The sequence below is a fragment of the Crotalus tigris genome, unplaced genomic scaffold (assembly GCF_016545835.1).
Source record: "Crotalus tigris isolate CLP2741 ecotype Arizona unplaced genomic scaffold, ASM1654583v1 scf7180000018485.2372832, whole genome shotgun sequence".
Lineage (NCBI taxonomy): Eukaryota > Metazoa > Chordata > Lepidosauria > Squamata > Viperidae > Crotalus > Crotalus tigris.
Window position 1 is genome coordinate 1,796,311 of NW_024097033.1, and position 18,181 is coordinate 1,814,491.

The 18,181-nt window shown below is 36.9% G+C and overlaps 1 protein-coding gene across 14 annotated transcripts in view; it reads left to right on the forward strand.

The window, feature by feature from the left end:
- Positions 1-18,181, forward strand: part of UNC80 (unc-80 homolog, NALCN channel complex subunit) — a 185,213-nt gene that overhangs the window by 148,776 nt on the left and 18,256 nt on the right. For 13 of the 14 annotated variants that reach the window (XM_039352938.1, XM_039352942.1, XM_039352940.1 and 10 more), the window contains 12 exons: positions 384-476; positions 2,131-2,166; positions 2,501-2,719; positions 5,875-6,075; positions 9,194-9,317; positions 13,622-13,747; positions 15,059-15,182; positions 15,978-16,184; positions 16,356-16,540; positions 16,849-17,014; positions 17,543-17,722; positions 18,010-18,148. In XM_039352938.1, the coding sequence (XP_039208872.1) occupies positions 384-476; positions 2,131-2,166; positions 2,501-2,719; positions 5,875-6,075; positions 9,194-9,317; positions 13,622-13,747; positions 15,059-15,182; positions 15,978-16,184; positions 16,356-16,540; positions 16,849-17,014; positions 17,543-17,722; positions 18,010-18,148 (1,800 nt within the window). The remainder of the gene's footprint in view (positions 1-383; positions 477-2,130; positions 2,167-2,500; positions 2,720-5,874; positions 6,076-9,193; positions 9,318-13,621; positions 13,748-15,058; positions 15,183-15,977; positions 16,185-16,355; positions 16,541-16,848; positions 17,015-17,542; positions 17,723-18,009; positions 18,149-18,181) is intronic. The other variant, XM_039352945.1, reaches the window with a different exon arrangement.

Below are 18,181 nucleotides of genomic sequence, written 5' to 3' on the forward strand. Positions count from 1 at the left end.
TTTGGGAAAATAGAGAATAAGGACCTGATCGTGCTCTTTGAATACCTTAAAAAAAGATTACATTGAAAAGACCTGTTTTCTGTTGTTTCTGAAGGCAGGACATTGACTAATAGATTTAAGATATAGGTTGGCTAATTCCAGTTGAATCTTAGAATAATTTCCCAACTCTAAAAATAATCTGGCAGTGAGGTCATTTGATGAGCAAGGTGGTGATCTCTTTGCTGGATGTGTTAAGTTGAGGCTCGACAAGTTGAAGCTTTAATTTGAATTTAAGCAGAGGGCTGAACTTGGTGTCCCAAATAGCTTTTCCAGCACTAAGATTCTTCTATTACTGCTACTTCTACTAATTACTGCACTGCTACTACTACTACTGCCATTAACAGGCCAATGACTGCACCTCAGATGAGTCGCTGTGATCAAGGCCATAAAGGAACCACTACTGCTAACCATACTATGTCAGCTGGAACAAATACCAGGTATTTAACAGAGGCTGCCCTGCAACTTATTATTTAAACCTTACTAATACTAATGTTTTTACATAGTCTTTATACTGTACAATATTGAATAAGAAAATGAATGTTGGGACAGATAGGGACAGAATATGAAACTTACCTTATTAAATCAAACCACCAAATGATTATGGGTTTTGTTTTTGTTTTTAACAGAAGCCAGTGCAAAACTCACAAGAATTTGACACATAATACATAATAGAGAAGACAGTCGTATGTCAAAATTTATTTCTATCATTTAGTAACCTCAAGTACAATTCCTATGAAGATATCTCCCCATGAAAACATGCTTATATCCAGAGTTCAGTAATCTTACTGCCTTGGGGTGAGAAGAATCAGACTACTATGCAGTATGACAAATGAAGTTAGTCTGAAACTGGAATTGATGTTGGAGCTTGCAGCTGCCTGAGGAATGGTCTGAGTCCTTCTCATTGCACTTCATGACATACTAAGCTGAGGCAGAAGACTGAAGTAGGGGAACTTTAGAATATTAGATGTGATGGCAGAATACATTTCTCTACATCTTCCATAAAGGATGAAGATGGAACCATTTTATCTCACCTTCACCCCTCTAGTTCTGAGTGGCTAGAGTAGTAGCTTCTCAATTGACCTTGTGATCTGGCAATACCAAACTTTGGGTCATCCACCCGGGTCTGTCCTAGAATGTCAATAGTTGCACATAGAGTTGTTCTCCATTGAGCGTAGATTGTTTGATCTTGTAGAATATGGGAAAAATTCTTTTTTATTATTCTATCACAAGCTTTTGCTCTAAGCTGAAATAGATGATGGAACTCCACAGGAAGGAATATGTGAAAATTCTCTCCTCCATTCAGCCTACTGAAAATTGGAAAATATATGGAAATTTTCACCAGTTTAATCAATATATCATAACTGGATAACACTGATGAACTACAATACTTTTTTGAGTTACAGTGGTTGAAAAGCCACTGCTAGACTTTATTCTTTATGATTTTGTCTAGACTTTTAATAATTTTTGCCTAACTTGGTAGCTAATGAAAATTTATGTATATGAGACAATCAATTTAATAATCTTTATATAGTAATCTTAAATGTAGCACCTGAAGGAAAGCCCTCACACCTTTTCTTCTGCTAAAAATTTACTTATTCCAAGTATGTGTGCTTCAGTGATATGCTACTGTTTGTATAGAAATATTTTCCCATTAGAAAGCAAAACTCTTTTCTTCTGGTGAACAGATTGAGACACTGTTTTCCTCTGTGCTTGCTAGACATGTCTATATCTAGCTAGTCATTGGCAAATATAATACAACATAGAGCTATGTGTGTATTAAGTCCAAAATATGTGGGCCTAAACAGAGTTATTGCTATCTCAAAGAAATGTGCAAAACAGCCATCTAGCATGGGGTTGGTGCATTGGATTTCATGCACATACAACACCACATCCAAATATGACTCTTGGGCAAGACGAAGTTGCTTCATATACAAAAAAGGTGTTAGTATGAGAGTGGACATGAAGAGGAAAGCACCCCCTCATTTCTCCATTGGTACTACATGTATTATGAGTATTTGATCTAGACCAAAGTGTACCTCGCCTTATGGTTTTTGAATTCCTCTGTCCTTGTTTCTGTCTTCTATATTCTAGGTACCCAGAGCAAGGAGCCAAACTGCATTTTATCAGGTACTGGAATATAGCCGCTAGCTTCTTTCCTTAGAATTTGTAATACATTCCTTTAATACAATCTTCCTACTCTCTACCCCAAACTGAGCTTTATTTTGAGTGATTTTATACCAGAGATTCCATACCAGGAGAAAACAGCCAAAAGTCCCTTAAGTAACAGCTTCTGCCTTCTTTGGCTGCTTCTTTTATAGGAGAAATATCAAGCAATGATTTCCCTGCCAAAGTAAAGATACACTCCTTCAGCAGGCAGGTTTCATGACAATGATTTCACATATCAGCCCATTCTTGTCTCTTGATTTCCATATTCTGCATTTCCCCTGTTTGTTATATTCAGAGAAAATCTTCATTTGCTAGAGGAAGGCCAAGGCATCCAGCGGGAGGAGCTGGATGAACGTATTGCTAGAGAAGAGTTTCGGCGACCTCGTGAGTCCCTATTGAATATATGCACTGAGTTCTACAAACACTGTGGCCCCCGACTGAAGATTTTACAGAACCTGGCTGGAGAGCCCAGGGTGACTTCTTTAGAGCTGCTGGATGTTAAGTCTCATATGAGGTATTATTTTTGAATGTCCGTAAATATTCGACTGTCCATTAGCAATAAGTGTGTATGACAAATATGCACTACAATATACAAAACAGAACTTTAAGTTTCTTTTAATTGTAAGTAGAATAGGATTTTTTCTTTTCCAAATCATTTCCAGGTAATATCATAAAAAGGGAAAGGGAAATCTGATCTAAACATTTCAAATACTGTAGATACCAAGAAATACAGTAAAATCACAACAGTGGAAAAACTGTTTTGGTGCAAACACCTGCAGTGTCATCCATTAGTTGAAATTTATAATTACAAATCTTGTCATTTCTGTGTGTAAAACTCAGCTAAGTATATTTTCAGGAAATAATTCAGCATGTATTTTTTTGTTATTGCAACGTCAGCTTGGTTGGCATTTATATTTATGATTTTTCTTATCCTTGAAGACAGATTGCTGGAAGGTTGTTAGGAACATATAATCTGCCACTCTGAGATATAGATAATATATTTTTGCAGAAATATATTTAGATATAGAGATGTTTGTTGAAAAAAATAAATAAAGTCAATATGGTTTTCATTTCTACTGTGTTGATCCTTTTCTTTTCTTTCATAGTTGTAGAAAATAAGTTCCATCAGTCTTGATTCTACCTTCTGGGAAAACTGAGGCTTCTTATCAGTTTCAGAACTCTTTTGCTGATTAAAAATAAAGGGGGTTATTTCTTTCCTTGATTCCATCCATCTTCAGGTTATGCATCTTTAGTCAGCCCTATCTCTGAGTGGAGCTTTCAGTAGCAGTGAACTCTGCATCAGATGAATCTTATTTACAGCATCCCTTAAAAAGCCAGGAGTCCAGGAGGCCACCAAGATCTTAGGTGACTACTCTCTTGTTGGTAAGAAACCTTCAGGCACACAATCCTGCCCTCCTCCAGGTAGACCTTAATTTTAGAGAGCTGAGAAATCAAAGAACATGAATATTTCTGGTGGCAATGCATCCAGTGATCCAAATACATGGAACATCCAGCTTCTTCCATCCACCATTTTGCAGCATGGGTCTGCCATTCTTTCTGTAAAAGAATAAGAGCTGACCTTGGGGAAGGAAGAAATGAGCTTTTAAGGGAAGACTTGGAGAAGAGATGAGATAGTCCAGAAATTAAAGGAAGTATGAGACACTCAGTGTAACTCTGCCTACTTTTGTTTGGTATAAAATGTGACAGAGAGAATCTCTAGCTCAGGGGTTCTCAACCTTGGCAACTTTAAGACTTGTGGACTTCAACTCCCAGAATTCCTCAGCCAGCAAAGCTCTAGTGGGTTTTCAAGATTTTCTTATTATAGTCTACAACAATCAAGTAGCATCCTAAAATGACTGTGGTGTTTGTTTCTTGACCTTGCCTAAGTTTTCCATTTGCTCCTATCTCCCATGGAAAAATGAGAACCTCCTCCCTCTCTTTTAGACCAGAGGGAGCAGTCCCAAAGATATTTTTTTTCAATCTGCTAAGAAAACTCCTGTCCAACAATACAGACAAGAAGGGACCAAACACATTTTGAAAATAAAGAGAAGTGACTATTGCTAGGCCTGAAATTTAGGTTCTTCCCCATTGCTATATTTATTCCTTCTCTTCATCCTCTTCTTCCTTCTACTCTTGATTCCAGCCAGAGGAATAAGATTAGCAAATTGTGCCATGACCAAAAGAGCAAAAAAAATACGAGGATAAAGAGAAAGCCAAAACTTATTCCTTATAGTAATAATGTCCATAGGCAATCTCTCTCTACAGTTGCCACTGCCTCTTCGTATTCCAAAGAGAGACATTGCCTCTGTTTTCCCCAAAAGGGGAAAAGAAGATCCTGGGAAAAGGCTGTCATTGATACTTCAGAAGATTATACTGTCGAGTAGTTATAATGCATATGCATTTCTATTATTAGAATAAGCTTTCTTGAATTGGATAATAGTAGAATGTTGCAAGATATACTGTATGCTCTGATTAAAATTAACTTTGTGATTCCTTCAGTTTTCCTAAGGGGCAAAAATTCTTCTTTTTTTATTAACAGATTAGTGGATAACATTGATTTTGTCTTCTAATACTCAATATATCAGAAATGTCTGAAAATTAGACAAATAGATTTAATTATGTTTAAGATAATACTAAATCACATGTATATCATTAAACAATGCAATATAATAAAGCTAGTAAATAGGGATCAAGACAACCGCAACACATTAACACTCTTCTTTAAAACTTGGTGCCATTACACTGCTCTAGTATTTTTCCCCTCCTTTAAATAATAATTTTATACAGTATTGCATGCAATACATAAAGCTAAGAAATGAATACAGGTAGTCTTCAACTTCTAACCATTCACTTAATGACGTTTGAACTTATTTGAAATTACAACAGCACTGAAAAAAGAGTAATTTATGACCATTTTTCACACTTACAACTATTGCAGCATCCCCCGTGGTCACAAGATCAAAATGTGGATGCTTGGCAACCACATGTGTTTATGACAGTTGCCCTATCTCAGGGTCATGTGATCACCTTCCGACAAGCAAAGTAAATAGAGAAGCCAGTTTCATTTCAGTGTTACTAACTTAACAACTACAGTGATTCACTTAACAACAGTGGCAAAAAAAGGTCATACGGCAAAACTCATTTAACAACTATCTTGCTTAGCAACAGAAATGTTGGGCTCATTTATGGTTGTAAGTGGAGGACTACCTATAATATAATATGATTCCTCTGCCTAATAACTCTACCATGTAACAAAATTATTAAGAATGCAGTATGGATATAAGAAATAGCATTATTTACTTAAGCTATTATATTATTATGTACATATATGCATGATTCATTTAAATAGTTTTACAATTCAGATAAATACTTAATACAGAAAAATATTTAATAATGTTAAATATTTAATGCCAGACTTCCTTAGCCCGTTGTGTCCTCCTGATATGTTGGATATCAAATTCCTATAGTATTTTGCTATCATAGCCTTTAGGTTGCCACATCTCCAGAGTGCATCAGAATGAAAAGGCTGCATCAGACAGTGTGATGATCAGTTATCTTTTTTGGACTATGTAACATTTTATTTAATGAAAGTGAGTTTTCCGTTAAACAATCTCAAAAGAGCTCCTGTGACAAAATCCAGATTTTCCTCTTAATGAGCAATGGTTTTAGATTGGCAGAGATTGCACATTCCCTTTTGAAGCTGGCACCTTATGATACCCAGACAATGGAGAGCCGAGGGCTCCGACGGTACATCATGGAAATGCTGCCCATCACTGACTGGACTGCTGAAGCAGTGAGGCCTGCCCTTATCCTCATCTTGAAAAGACTGGATCGTATGTTCAATAAAATTCACAAGATGCCTACTTTGAGGTAAGTGTGTTTGTCAGAAAACTATGGGATTTGTTTCTGAATTTGCAAGCCATGAAGGAAGGGTACTACTATTATTATTACTATTATTATTATTGCTTTTATTATTATTGCTATTATTATTATCAGTGTTCACTACACTGAATTCTTACAGTAAATAATTAAAAATATATTCTTCTATTGACATATAGCCCTATGATCATAATAGAAAAATGTGGTAGCAGAAATGCACCTTTTGTGAAGAGTCACAAGAATCTAATGTAGATTGTTTTTGCTTCAGTAAATTTTAAAATTATATCAAATGATCCACTGTGATTTTAATTAATATATATATATATATACAATATATCATGAAACCTTTTTCATAAAGACATATGTGTGTACAGATGACAGCTAGGAAACTGTTGTTTATAATAATGTTTCCTGCAGTCTACTTCTATCTCCATAAAACAAGCTTTAAATGAATAATTTTGCTTCCAAAATAATTCTTAAAGGTGTTATGGATAGATGTTTTTATACCATACTGCTCAATTGAGGCCCGTATCCATGAGGAGTACAATCAGTAGCCTTCCTTGTAGTTAATTATGTGATCCAAATTCCTAACATGTTTGAGCTATATTAGCTTACTTTCATCTCAGATTCTGCAAAAACACTGGCAAGTTCTTTAGACAGTTCCTACAAAAATATATAGCAGATATATGCTAGAATGACAAACAATTTGGAACAGGTCCCAAAGGTGCTTTTTCAAGAGGCAACTGTACTTTCTTGTTTTTCTTTGAAGATGTTTCGTTTCTCATCCAAGAAGCTTCTTCAGCTCTGATGCAGAACTCTGATGCAGAGCTGAAGAAGCTTCTTGGATGAGAAGCGAAACATCTTCAAAGAAAAACAAGAAAATCCAGTTGCCTTTTGAAAAAGCATCTTTGGGACAACCATGACCTGGGTAACTGAGAACCTCCATAGACAACTTGGAACAGGCTATGTAAAATTTAAGGTAGCCTTTGAAATTTGTTTGATGAGATTGAACTAGGCCTATGGAAATGTGCATCACTATATACTTTTTAGACTTTAATGGCTTAGAATCCTGTTTGATGCTGTCTAGGTTTCTTAATTAATTACTGCTTGTAAGCAAATATGAAGAGAATGCATTCTTTGATCTTTATATATTAAGTAAAATAAACAACCTTTTTTTCTCATTTTATTTCCTGAAAACCTTTTCATAGGTCAAAATAATCTGTCAACCGAAATAGTTGTATATTCTTGCTTGCTGTCTGTCTAATTCTAAATCAGTTTTCCAACCTTTGGAAATTTTAAAATTGTTCATTTCCTCTCTACTTTTAGAAAGTGCTGTCTCATTAGCAGGACAAACCTAATTTATAATTGCCAATTCAGCAAATCTGCTGTAATTATTTTTTTTTAACATAGGAAAAGACTGAGATATACAAATATTGGCTGGGTGCAGGTCCTGGCTTCATAAAATAAGGCTTAAAAATAAGCATCAGGGGCTGAGTCTTCCTTTTCTCCAGCCTACACAAATTTAAATATGTATGAAATCTGAGCTCTCTGTGCTTTGGCCAGGATAATCTTGTTTGCAATTTCTTATCACTATTACTTTTCATGGTCAATTCCACATTAATGTTTCTATGAAAGATCCTTGGAGAATGTTAAATTTGTCTGTATTTCCAAGTCTATTAGCAAAACTTTGGCTTTTCCCTATGATCAGCTTGATCTCAGAATGGTAGTTACATGAATGAATTCTGGAAGAAATAAATAGATTTTTGGTACTTCAAATTTCCTGACTTCTTTTTAAGCATTGATATGAGAAAGAATTCAACTATTGGTGAATAGGGCTAGAATTGCAATATAAAAGCAAGTGTAATTATGTTTTCTCTTCATATGAAACAGCAATATTGTTTTGACATTTACCAAATGGAGGGATATTAATTTCTTTGTAGAATATCACAAATACCACATTAATCTCTAAAATTTAAGAATGTTTCCAGAAATGTCCTATGGAGTTACCACATTATCATCCCTGAAGAAAAGTATTTTGCACCACAATTATACAGTATTCTCTGTCTACTTTCCACTCTAAAATTACCCTGTAGGGTGAACGCATTTTATGATTTTTCATCCAGTTATATTCCCATACTCTTGTCTAATCTAGCCTATTGATTATCTGTACCCAATATACAGGTAGCAAAGAATTTGCTGAATTTTAAGGTAAATATTTCAGAAGTCCATAGGATATTTGTTATCCTTCTCTGGATAGGCAAAATTCATCATTATTTTTTTTTCCAAAGGGAAAAGAATTTAGATCTATGTTTCAGAAATCTAATAGAGATAAAGCGCTTAAGAGCTGGACCAATGATTGTAAGTTCATTTTCATATACTGCTTCTCTGCAAATTCTCTGCTAATGTTTAAAAAGGTTGAATTTGATAAAGCAAAAATAAATCATGGATCATTCAGCCAAGGTGTCTGTCAGCATTTAATGAAGAACCCATTGTTTTCTCTTGGGTGACCTAAAGAGATGGAAGTGAAAGATCAGCTATATAACCGCATGCAACCACTGAGCCCAGCGGTCTTTGGTAGCATGCAAGTAATTCAAACAAAACATAAAGAATGTCCTTCTATGGTCAAATGAGGAAGTCTGTTCTGAGTCTCAAAGAGCTTTATTTAGCAAGTACTGGAGTTCAATTATTTATTATAAAAATGATATTGTTGAGAGAATAATCCTGTACACCTAGAATCGAATTTCTCAGAATATTCAGAGCTTTTTTCAGTACAGAAGGGCTGATTGTAAATACCTATCTCCTAGACGTTAGGAATTTGCTTCATTTGCAAGGTTTTATCTTTATAAAAGTAAGGAATACAATATGCCCATGCTCATTTTTTCCTCACTCATTTATGTTTTGTTGGTTAATTGAGCATTTTACAGGGTCACTTTTTTCTACAACGTTTTTTATTCCACTATCCTTCTGAATAACAGGTAAAATGATCACACTGAGATACAGGTTATTGCCATCTGAGATCTCCTTTATCTTGAACTTTCCTTGGTGTTCCTATCTCTCAGTCATGTTTTTGTGGGCTAATCATCTAATGCCACCTACCGTTGTGTTCTAGGAGACAGGTTGAATGGGAGCCTGCCAGCAATTTGATTGAAGGGGTTTGTTTGACACTTCAGAGGCAGCCAATCATATCCTTCCTGCCTCATCTTAGGTCACTGATCAATGTCTGTGTCAATCTGGTGAGTAAATAAAATGGCAGTCTCCTGCATATTTGCCAAGCTCCCTTCTACAATACAAACTCCCTGTTCAGCACTTTTAGAAAGAACTTCCTTGAATAACACTAGACATAATGAAATACATTTTCAAAGTGGTGCATGGGGAGAGAATGAAAAGGAAACCCATAGTCTAATGACTGGTTTGGGCTACTTTCCACACACCACTCTGAAAATCTACTTCTGCATGTTGCGCTGAGAGTTGAGGGCTGCAAGTTGGAGAGTGGGGTGGTGGATACTGCACACACCTGCACACACCTGGCAGAGGAGTTGGAAAGAAGTGTGGGACCCTGGAGACATTATTCAGCCTCACCTTGTAAAAAATAATGCCAAAGGACATTAACTATTAACTCAACAAATTACTAGAATAAATTTGTTTTGCTATTTGTAACATTCATAGTTTAAAGAAAGTTTGGGGTGTCTTTGTATGATGTTCAGATGCTTCTGATTCTTTAACATGGATGTTTCTAGATTGCATTAAGGAACATCAGTTTGACTTGGTGTGCCCTTGACATGCATAAAACTGCTATAATTATAGCTGACTTGAAAGACAATTCAACAATAGATAAATCCTTCACAGGTGTAATATTTCTTCAATTAAAAAAATGAAAGAAGCTAGAATACTTACTGTGACAGTAAATGTCATTTAAGTAGGAACTCAAGTAAATGGATAAAAATATAGAGTTTTTATACGGTTAAAATGAAAACTAATAAACTGGGATAATTTCCTATATATAGCACTGGTTTAAATTTGTTGGCATTTTCAGTGATCTTTTGAAAAGATATTGATTACAACCTGGAGAATTGTAGAATGTAGGAAATTCAGGAAACTCAGCCGAAGTCAGACAAACAGTAAAAACGTTGAACTATACTGACTTTTGGTCTGATACACCAGGAGCTTTAATATCAGCTTTATTAATTTTCATCAGCTAAAGGACCATACTGGGATTTGTGGCACATATCAAGAACAAAATTCAAGAACTGGAGGAATGCTGTGGATATAATTTACTTGGACTTCAGTAAGGCATTTGATAAAGTAGATCACAACCTACTATTCGATAAAATAGAAAAATGTGGGTTAGACAGCATCACCACCAAATGGATTCATAGCTGGCTGACCGGCCATACTCAGCTTGTAGTCCTCAATGGAACTGCATCTACATGGAGGGAAGTGTGTAGTGGGGTGTCCCAGGGCTCTGTTCTAGGCCCAGTGCTCTTCAACATCTTCATCAATGATTTGGATGAGAGGATAGATGGGGAACTCATCAAATTTGCGGATGACACCAAGCTGGCAGGAATAGCCAATACTCCAGAAGACAAGCTTAAGATACAGGAGGACCTGGACAGATTTGAACACTGGGCGCTATCTAACAAAATGAAATTCAATGGTGAAAAAAGTAAGGTTCTACATTTAGGCAAGAAAAACCAAATGTACAGGTATAGTATAGGGGGTACCTTGCTCAATAGTAGTAACTGTGAGAGGGATCTCGGAGTCCTAGTGGACAATCACTTAAATATGAGCCAGCAATGTGCTGCAGCTGCCAAAAAAGCCAACACAGTGCTGGGTTGCATTAACAGAAGGATAGAATCAAGATCACATGAAGTATTAATACCACTTTATAATATCTTAGTAAGCCACACCTGGAATAGTGCATCCAGTTTTGGTCACCACGATGTAAAAAAGATGCTGAGATTCTAGAAAGAGTACAGAGAAGAGCAACAAAGATGATTAGGGGACTGGAGGCTAAAACATATAAGGAACGGTTGCTGGAATTGGGTATGTCTAGTTTAACAAAGAGAAGGACGAGGAGGACATGATAGCAGTGTTCCAATATCTCAGGGGCTGCCACAAAGAAGAGGGAGTCAAGCTATTCTCCAAAGCGCCTGAGGCAGGACAAGAAGCAATGGATGGAAACTAATCAAGGAGAGAAGCAACCTAGAACTAAGGAGAAACTTCCTGACAGTTAGAACAATTAACCAGTGGATCAACCTGCCTTCAGAAGCGGTGAATGCTCCAACACTGGAAGTTTTTAAGAAGAGACTGGACAGCCATTTGTCTGAAATGGTATAGGGTTTCCTGTCAGAGCAGGGGGTTGGACTCGATGACTTCCAAGGTCCCTTCCAACTTTATTATTATATTATTATTATTATTATTATTATTATTATTATTATTATTATCGATCATCACACAGTCAGCCAGATGTTCAGACTGGATTTGGCATTTTGTCTACCTATCGAGTCCTTACCCAGGACCTGGGATAGGCAGATGTGGATGTTTGATGGTATTACAGATATCGTCGCAGGATGGAAGCAGTTCCTAATAAGGTCGATAAGAAAGACAAAAAAGTCTGGATAGTGGACGTGGCAGTGCCTGGAGATAGCAGAATAGAAGATAAAGAACTGGAGAAGATAACAAAATACAAAGACCTACAAATAGAAATAGAAAGACTGTGGCAAAAGCAAGCAAGGGTAGTACCAATAGTCATAGGTGCCTTGGGTGCAATCCCAAAACAACTGGAGCACCACTTGAATACAATTGGCATTTACAAATTCGCTATTAGTCAATTGCAAAAGGCGCCTTAATTATTATTATTATTATTATTATTATTATTATTATTATTATTATTATCATTATCATTATTAACTGAATGTCTCAAGATCCAAGTTGGGGAATCTTAGGGATGAAATGATGTGTTAAAAGGTGCAAGGATTGTTTCCCATTTTAAGCCTTAATTAATCCAAGTTTCTAAATAAATCAGTTCAGCTTTTCCAACTCCACCCATTGTGGGGTCTGCAAAAGAAGATGTTGATAAGGCACATATCTTGGAGTCCTACTCTAAATAGTTGAGAGTTATCACAAGATGCCTGTCTGCTGGAATAAGATTCCCCCTGAAATATGATTGCCCATATCCCTGCTAGTGTTTTGAAGACCTAACTTGGTGAGTGTGATTGAAGCCCCCTTTTAGGTTGTGTGGGTTTGTTATTTCTCCTGCCCACCTGACTATCTTTTATTCCTTTGTTCTTGTTTGTTCTTGTATTGTTTTATTTATTCTTATATTGTTACTTGTTATTCTTTGCCCAGAATTGTTAGGAAGTTGGGCGGTATACAAACCTAATAAATAATAATTAAAAAAGAAAATTAGTGAATATCCACTCCTTCAAAATGGAAGAATACTATTTTCTTTTCTAAGATCTTCCTTTGTAAGATTTGGTTACTGAAATACAAACAAAACTGATGGAAAACAGACTGGAAGAAATGAGTACTTCAATATTCCTCCAAACAATATTTAATAACTATTAATCCAGCATTTAAAAGTTACCAGAACAAGATGCTTGTGCTAGCTGAGGTCTTGGATGGGGAGGTGTCAAAAAGTGCCCAGGATCTTGTAGTTGTGCCAAAATGATGCCCATAATCATGTAACTGAAGTCCTGACCATTTTTACCTGTCATATGCATATGATTCATGTGAAAAAGAATCAGAAACCTTTCCCCTTCCCTGCATATCTATGTTCTAGCCAAAAATATAAGAAATCTATAACAAATTATGTAAAAAACCCATACACTTCCACTAAGCAGGTAGGTCTCAATATACAGTAAGTTTCAATTGTTTTGAGTAGCCATTGCAGCATTTGATAGTAGAGTATGTATTTTTGTTTTTTGTTTTGAGAGGCCCTTTGTCATAGCTTGAAACTACCCTTGGCATAAATTCTATGTTAAAATTTTATGTACAGTACATACATTGAAATCCTCCCTCTATCCCCATGCAAGTTTAATTCTTATACAAAAGAAGAATCTGAACATTATATGAACAATCATACAAGGGAATCTGAATATTGTGTTAAACCCAATCTGGATCAGACTCAGGACATTACCCTGACATAAGGAGATAATAACTAGTACATTGTGATTTCAAGTACATGTTTCCATTGAGTACAGTAACTACATGGCATACCCTCCAACCCCATCTATTCTACCAGTACAGTGCTGGTTATTCAGGCTAGTACTGGGTACATTATTAACTGTGCTGGTTTTCCTTGTGCCTTCCATCCAGTCCTTCTGCTAACCCTGTAGTAGCACGTTTTCCTTCCCATCCATCTCCTGCTAGAACCACTTCATTCCCTTCTTGACCCCAGCTACCGCAAGGCATGTGGAGGGCCCTGAGCATCCCAGTCTTGCGCTATCTGAAGTGTGTACCTCATTAACATTGGAGGATATGGCATGGATGGAATTGAAATCGTTGGTCAAGGTGATGTGCTGTGTTTATATTGCAGGTGATGGGAGTAGTAGGACCTTCCAGTGTGGCCGATGGATTACCCCTTCTTCATCTCAGCCCTTATCTCTCGCCACCTCTACCCTTCAGCACAGCTGTTGTCCGGCTTGTAGCATTGCAGATTCAGGTGTGACTGCCTTGCCTGTTAGACAGGCTTTGCTTCTTATGTGGTTGAGCCACCAGTCCACTGGTGCTCTTTCGTTTTCTGCGAAAGCTGGGCAAAAACTGTGAGGCAAAGTTCATACTTCCCCATACTTATGCTGAAGTTTCGTAATTCAGCATTTAGCAACTCTCCAAGTCTTTGGTAGGTGTCAATTTAGCATAATTCCATTGAGTCACATTGGAATTGTGCAGATTGAAGCCAACCAAAGACCTGACATGAGCGACAACTATATTTCCTGACAATGTAGGCTAGCATTATTTATTTTTGCTTCTTAGTTGAAGAATAAGAGCTACAAAAGTGCTGAAGCAATAAATATTTTGTAGGTTGTAAACTTGAAAGCTAAAGCTAATTTCATGGAAATGCTTTACATAAATCTGAAGATCAGGTATTTTTACATTCTGCCCTCTGAAGTTTCTATATAATTTCAAGTTTGCATACCCATTTATTAATTCTAGAAGATATTGCTTATCAGTTAACTATCCCAGATTTCCAGAAGTTAATTGTCAACTTTTCTTTCTTTCTCTTTCTCTCTCTTTCTCTCCCTCTCTCTCCCCCCTCTTTTATCCTTTCAACTACTTAAATATTAATTATTTCTATCAGATAGATGGAGATAATCTGAGACTTATATCTGTTAATGGTTTTTAAAATTGTTCATGTATACTCTTTTAATAACTAAATAACTTAAACTCTGTGGAGTAACTTGGGATGCTACACTGCACTGTTCCTACTTTGGAAAATGCAAATTTTCTGTTTTGTTTGTGGGTAGGGGTTAGCTCTCCATTGATGCTAAAATAAGGTGAGAAGGAAGAAGATATGACATTTTTTTCCAGATGTAGGTTTTCTGCTCCGGTTCTCTATCTGTCCAATCTTTGGCATTTGGCAGAATCAGGATCAAAACAAAATGATAGGTATGGTCTTTCAAATGTACATTTTCAGAGAGATGTAGTGAAATCTTAAAAATGACTAAAATGCTTTCCCTTGCATTTTTTTCTAGATTTTTTAAAATTTCAGAACATTTGGTTTGAGTTAGCATAGGTAATTATCAGTACAGTATACTATCTTCATTATTTTGCACTAAAACAAATAGGTCAATGAGCCCCAAATCTTAAAAGTTTAATCAATTGATTATGTTGAAGCTAAAAATCTAAGGTGGTGAACCTGTCCTGTAATGCATTGCGTGAACCAAGTATTTGTGGATCCAATTTTTTAAAATTTTGCTGTTTTAACCTACCAGTTTTAATTAATATTTGATCTTTTTTTATTATCACTGCACAGGCTTTAAAAGAAGATTTTCCCTTAAGCCATGTGATCTCCCCATTCACCAATCAGGAGAGAAGGGAAGGAATGCTTTTAAATCTACTGATTCCATTTGTGCTCACAGTAGGATCAGGAAGCAAAGGTCTGATTAACAGAAAGAATATTTTGTTTTCCCCTCCTGCCTGCCTCTCTGAAACAGCAATTTTGTGCATTGTTATATACCTTCATGTTTCTTTTGACACAAGCATTCTTTCTGGTGTTTTGTCTGTAGGGTTTGTTGAGGACTTGGAGGAGAACATTAGTGTATTGTAGTGTCCTTCTTTCATTTCAGCTGTGTTTTCTGAATTAAATCTTTGACAGAGCAACTCCCCTTTTTGAAATCAGGACAATGACAGAGCAGGCCGGACAAAGCAAACATTCACCTATATGTAAGAAAAAAATGGAGACAAACAAGAAAAACACACATCTTCTATATAAGCTCCTCTTCCTGTTTAAATTCTCTTATTTAGCATGACCATATCTGCAATGCATCTGATTTTGTTCCAAAGGGTTCATTCACATTAGGCTAGGCTCTGATCTGCCACCTGAGAATGATTGTGGAAGGGTACAGTTTAGTCCTTAGCTGTTCAAAGTCCTGTGTACGTCTGTTTGGTTAGCAAGCCCAAAGAGAATATGGTGAAGTTTAGAATGAGCCTCAATTCTTAAAAAATCAAAACCAAATATAATATAGTGTAGGAATACCAAGTAAGAGCATGATTCCTTTGTCTTGTCTTGTTGTGTTTGTTCTTGAATAACTTTGTCTTTTGCTTACAGAAGGGAAAGGTAAGGAAACATATTGTGGTTTACCGAATGTTCATGTGTCATCAAGTATGTTTGAATCTTTTATAGGAATCAAAGCCTGATCTGCTCTTTGTCTTTTCCTTTTGATATCATGCAGACAGCCCTTGGCTGGAGCAGCCTGAAGTTCTCCTGCTGCTCCAGACAGTCATTAACATTTTACTGCCACCTCGCATTATTAGCACTTCACGTAGTAAGAACTTCATGCTGGAGAGCTCCCCTGCTCACTGTTCCACACCAGGAGATGCAGGAAAGGACCTGCGTAAGGAAGGGCTAGCTGAATCCACTAGTCAAGCAGCCTACTTGGGTGAGTGAGACTTTCTATCTGGCAGTGAATTTTGAGATCAAACTGATAGGATGACAATGTTTTCCTCCCAAAAATAGTCTATTCCAAATCTTGAATGTGCAAACATGCATGGGTTGTTATCACTATACTGTTCTTTAATATTTTTTGGACTTATTTGTCTCATTTTTTTAGCTTTGAAGGTGATCCTTGTTTGTTTTGAGCGGCAGCTTGGTAGCCAATGGTATTGGCTGAGTCTGCAAGTCAAAGAAATGGCTTTGCGAAAAGTTGGAGGGCTGGCCCTATGGGATTTCCTGGATTTTATTGTACGCACTCGAATTCCTATTTTTGTACTTCTTCGCCCCTTTATTCAATGCAAGGTAATTCACTATTGATATTAGTCAGAATTTCTTTCTGAAGTGACATTGCAAACAGGATTTATTATTGTTCCGATAGGGACAAGACATGTCTTTGCGATGAGGTGCTTTTGCAAGTAGGAGCAATACCCCTCAAATCCAGAAATTCAGTTTCAAAAGTATTGATTTGGAAATTAATATGCCTGATTCACTCTGGGTTTGTAAAAGACAGGCCTCGTGATAATGTCTGAGAATAGTTGTTCTGTATGTGCATTAATAGCAAGTAAAATTTCCCAGTCTTCATGGCTGTCCGCTGCCATTGTTATCCTCAGTTGCTAGCCCAGCCAGCTGAGAATCACGAGGAACTGACTGCCCGACAACACATTGCTGACCAGCTGGAGCGGCGCTTCATCCCCCGCCCTCTGTGTAAGAGCTCTCTCATTGCAGAATTCAATAATGAACTGAAGATCCTCAAGGAGGCTGTGCATAGTGGATCAGGTGAGGACCCTGGTGGGAAAGGGAGGCTGAAAATGAGGAAACAGGAAAGGTTTGATCAAAAAGAACATCAATGCCAGCATCACACCAAACCCCAGGTGTTTTTTCTCCTCATCAAATTCATATTATAGAATGACAATTCTAAATCTGGATAAAGAATGTAAGAATCCTCATTCAAAATTATAAGCAGTTGTAAACTTGACTTGTGATGGTGATTGAAAGGTTATTTACTAAAAATTAAAGTTTAATTTAGGACACTGGGAGAAAAACATTGTGTGATGGTTACTGATGGTTATAATTTCTGATGAGGCATTCTTAAGGATGGTGAGATGTACCTTGCTATTTCATAGGAGCATGAAATTAAACTAAGTACATTTCAAAAGAAAGCTGCTCCTTTCTTTACCCACAGTGTTCATCCTTCATACTCTTCAACTGATGGCTCAGAATCATATGCCTCTCCTTTTGCTTTGGTAACATTATTCTTTGCCACTAGCATAGTTATCATTCCCTCATCCCCAATTCGTGTTTTAGCTTACCAAGGGAAGACCTCCATTAGCACTGTGGGAACCTCCACCTCTGCTTATCGACTGAGCCTTGCCACTATGTCCCGCTCCAATACTGGCACTGGAACCGTTTGGGAACAGGATAGTGAGCCTTCTCAGCAAGCCTCCCAGGATACTTTAAGCAGGACAGATGAAGAAGATGAGGAAAGTAAGTATTCACCAACCTAGACATGGTATTTATGTATGTATGTATGTATGTATGTATGTATGTATGTATGTATGTATGTATTTATGTAGTTGCCCATCTCCTTCAAACTGACTCTGATACAGGTAGTCCTCAACTTGCTAAATAAATGGCAAGTTATAAGAGAGGTGGAGAGTCCCTCTTGAGTCTTGGCAGCCATGACAGGCCCGGCATTGCTAGCCAAAGAAACACCTATAGAAGAAGTTATCATCCCAAGAGGCCTTTCATTCTTCCCTCTGAATTCCTTTCAGATGATTCAGTGAGCATGCCCAGTGTGGTAAGTGAACAGGAAGCATACCTTATGGGTACCATTGGGAGGAGGCGATTCTCCAGCCATCTCTCCACCATATCTGCACCTCAGCCTGAAGTGGGCATGTTACCCAGTCAAAGGTAACAAAATGGACTATTTTTCATTTCCTGATA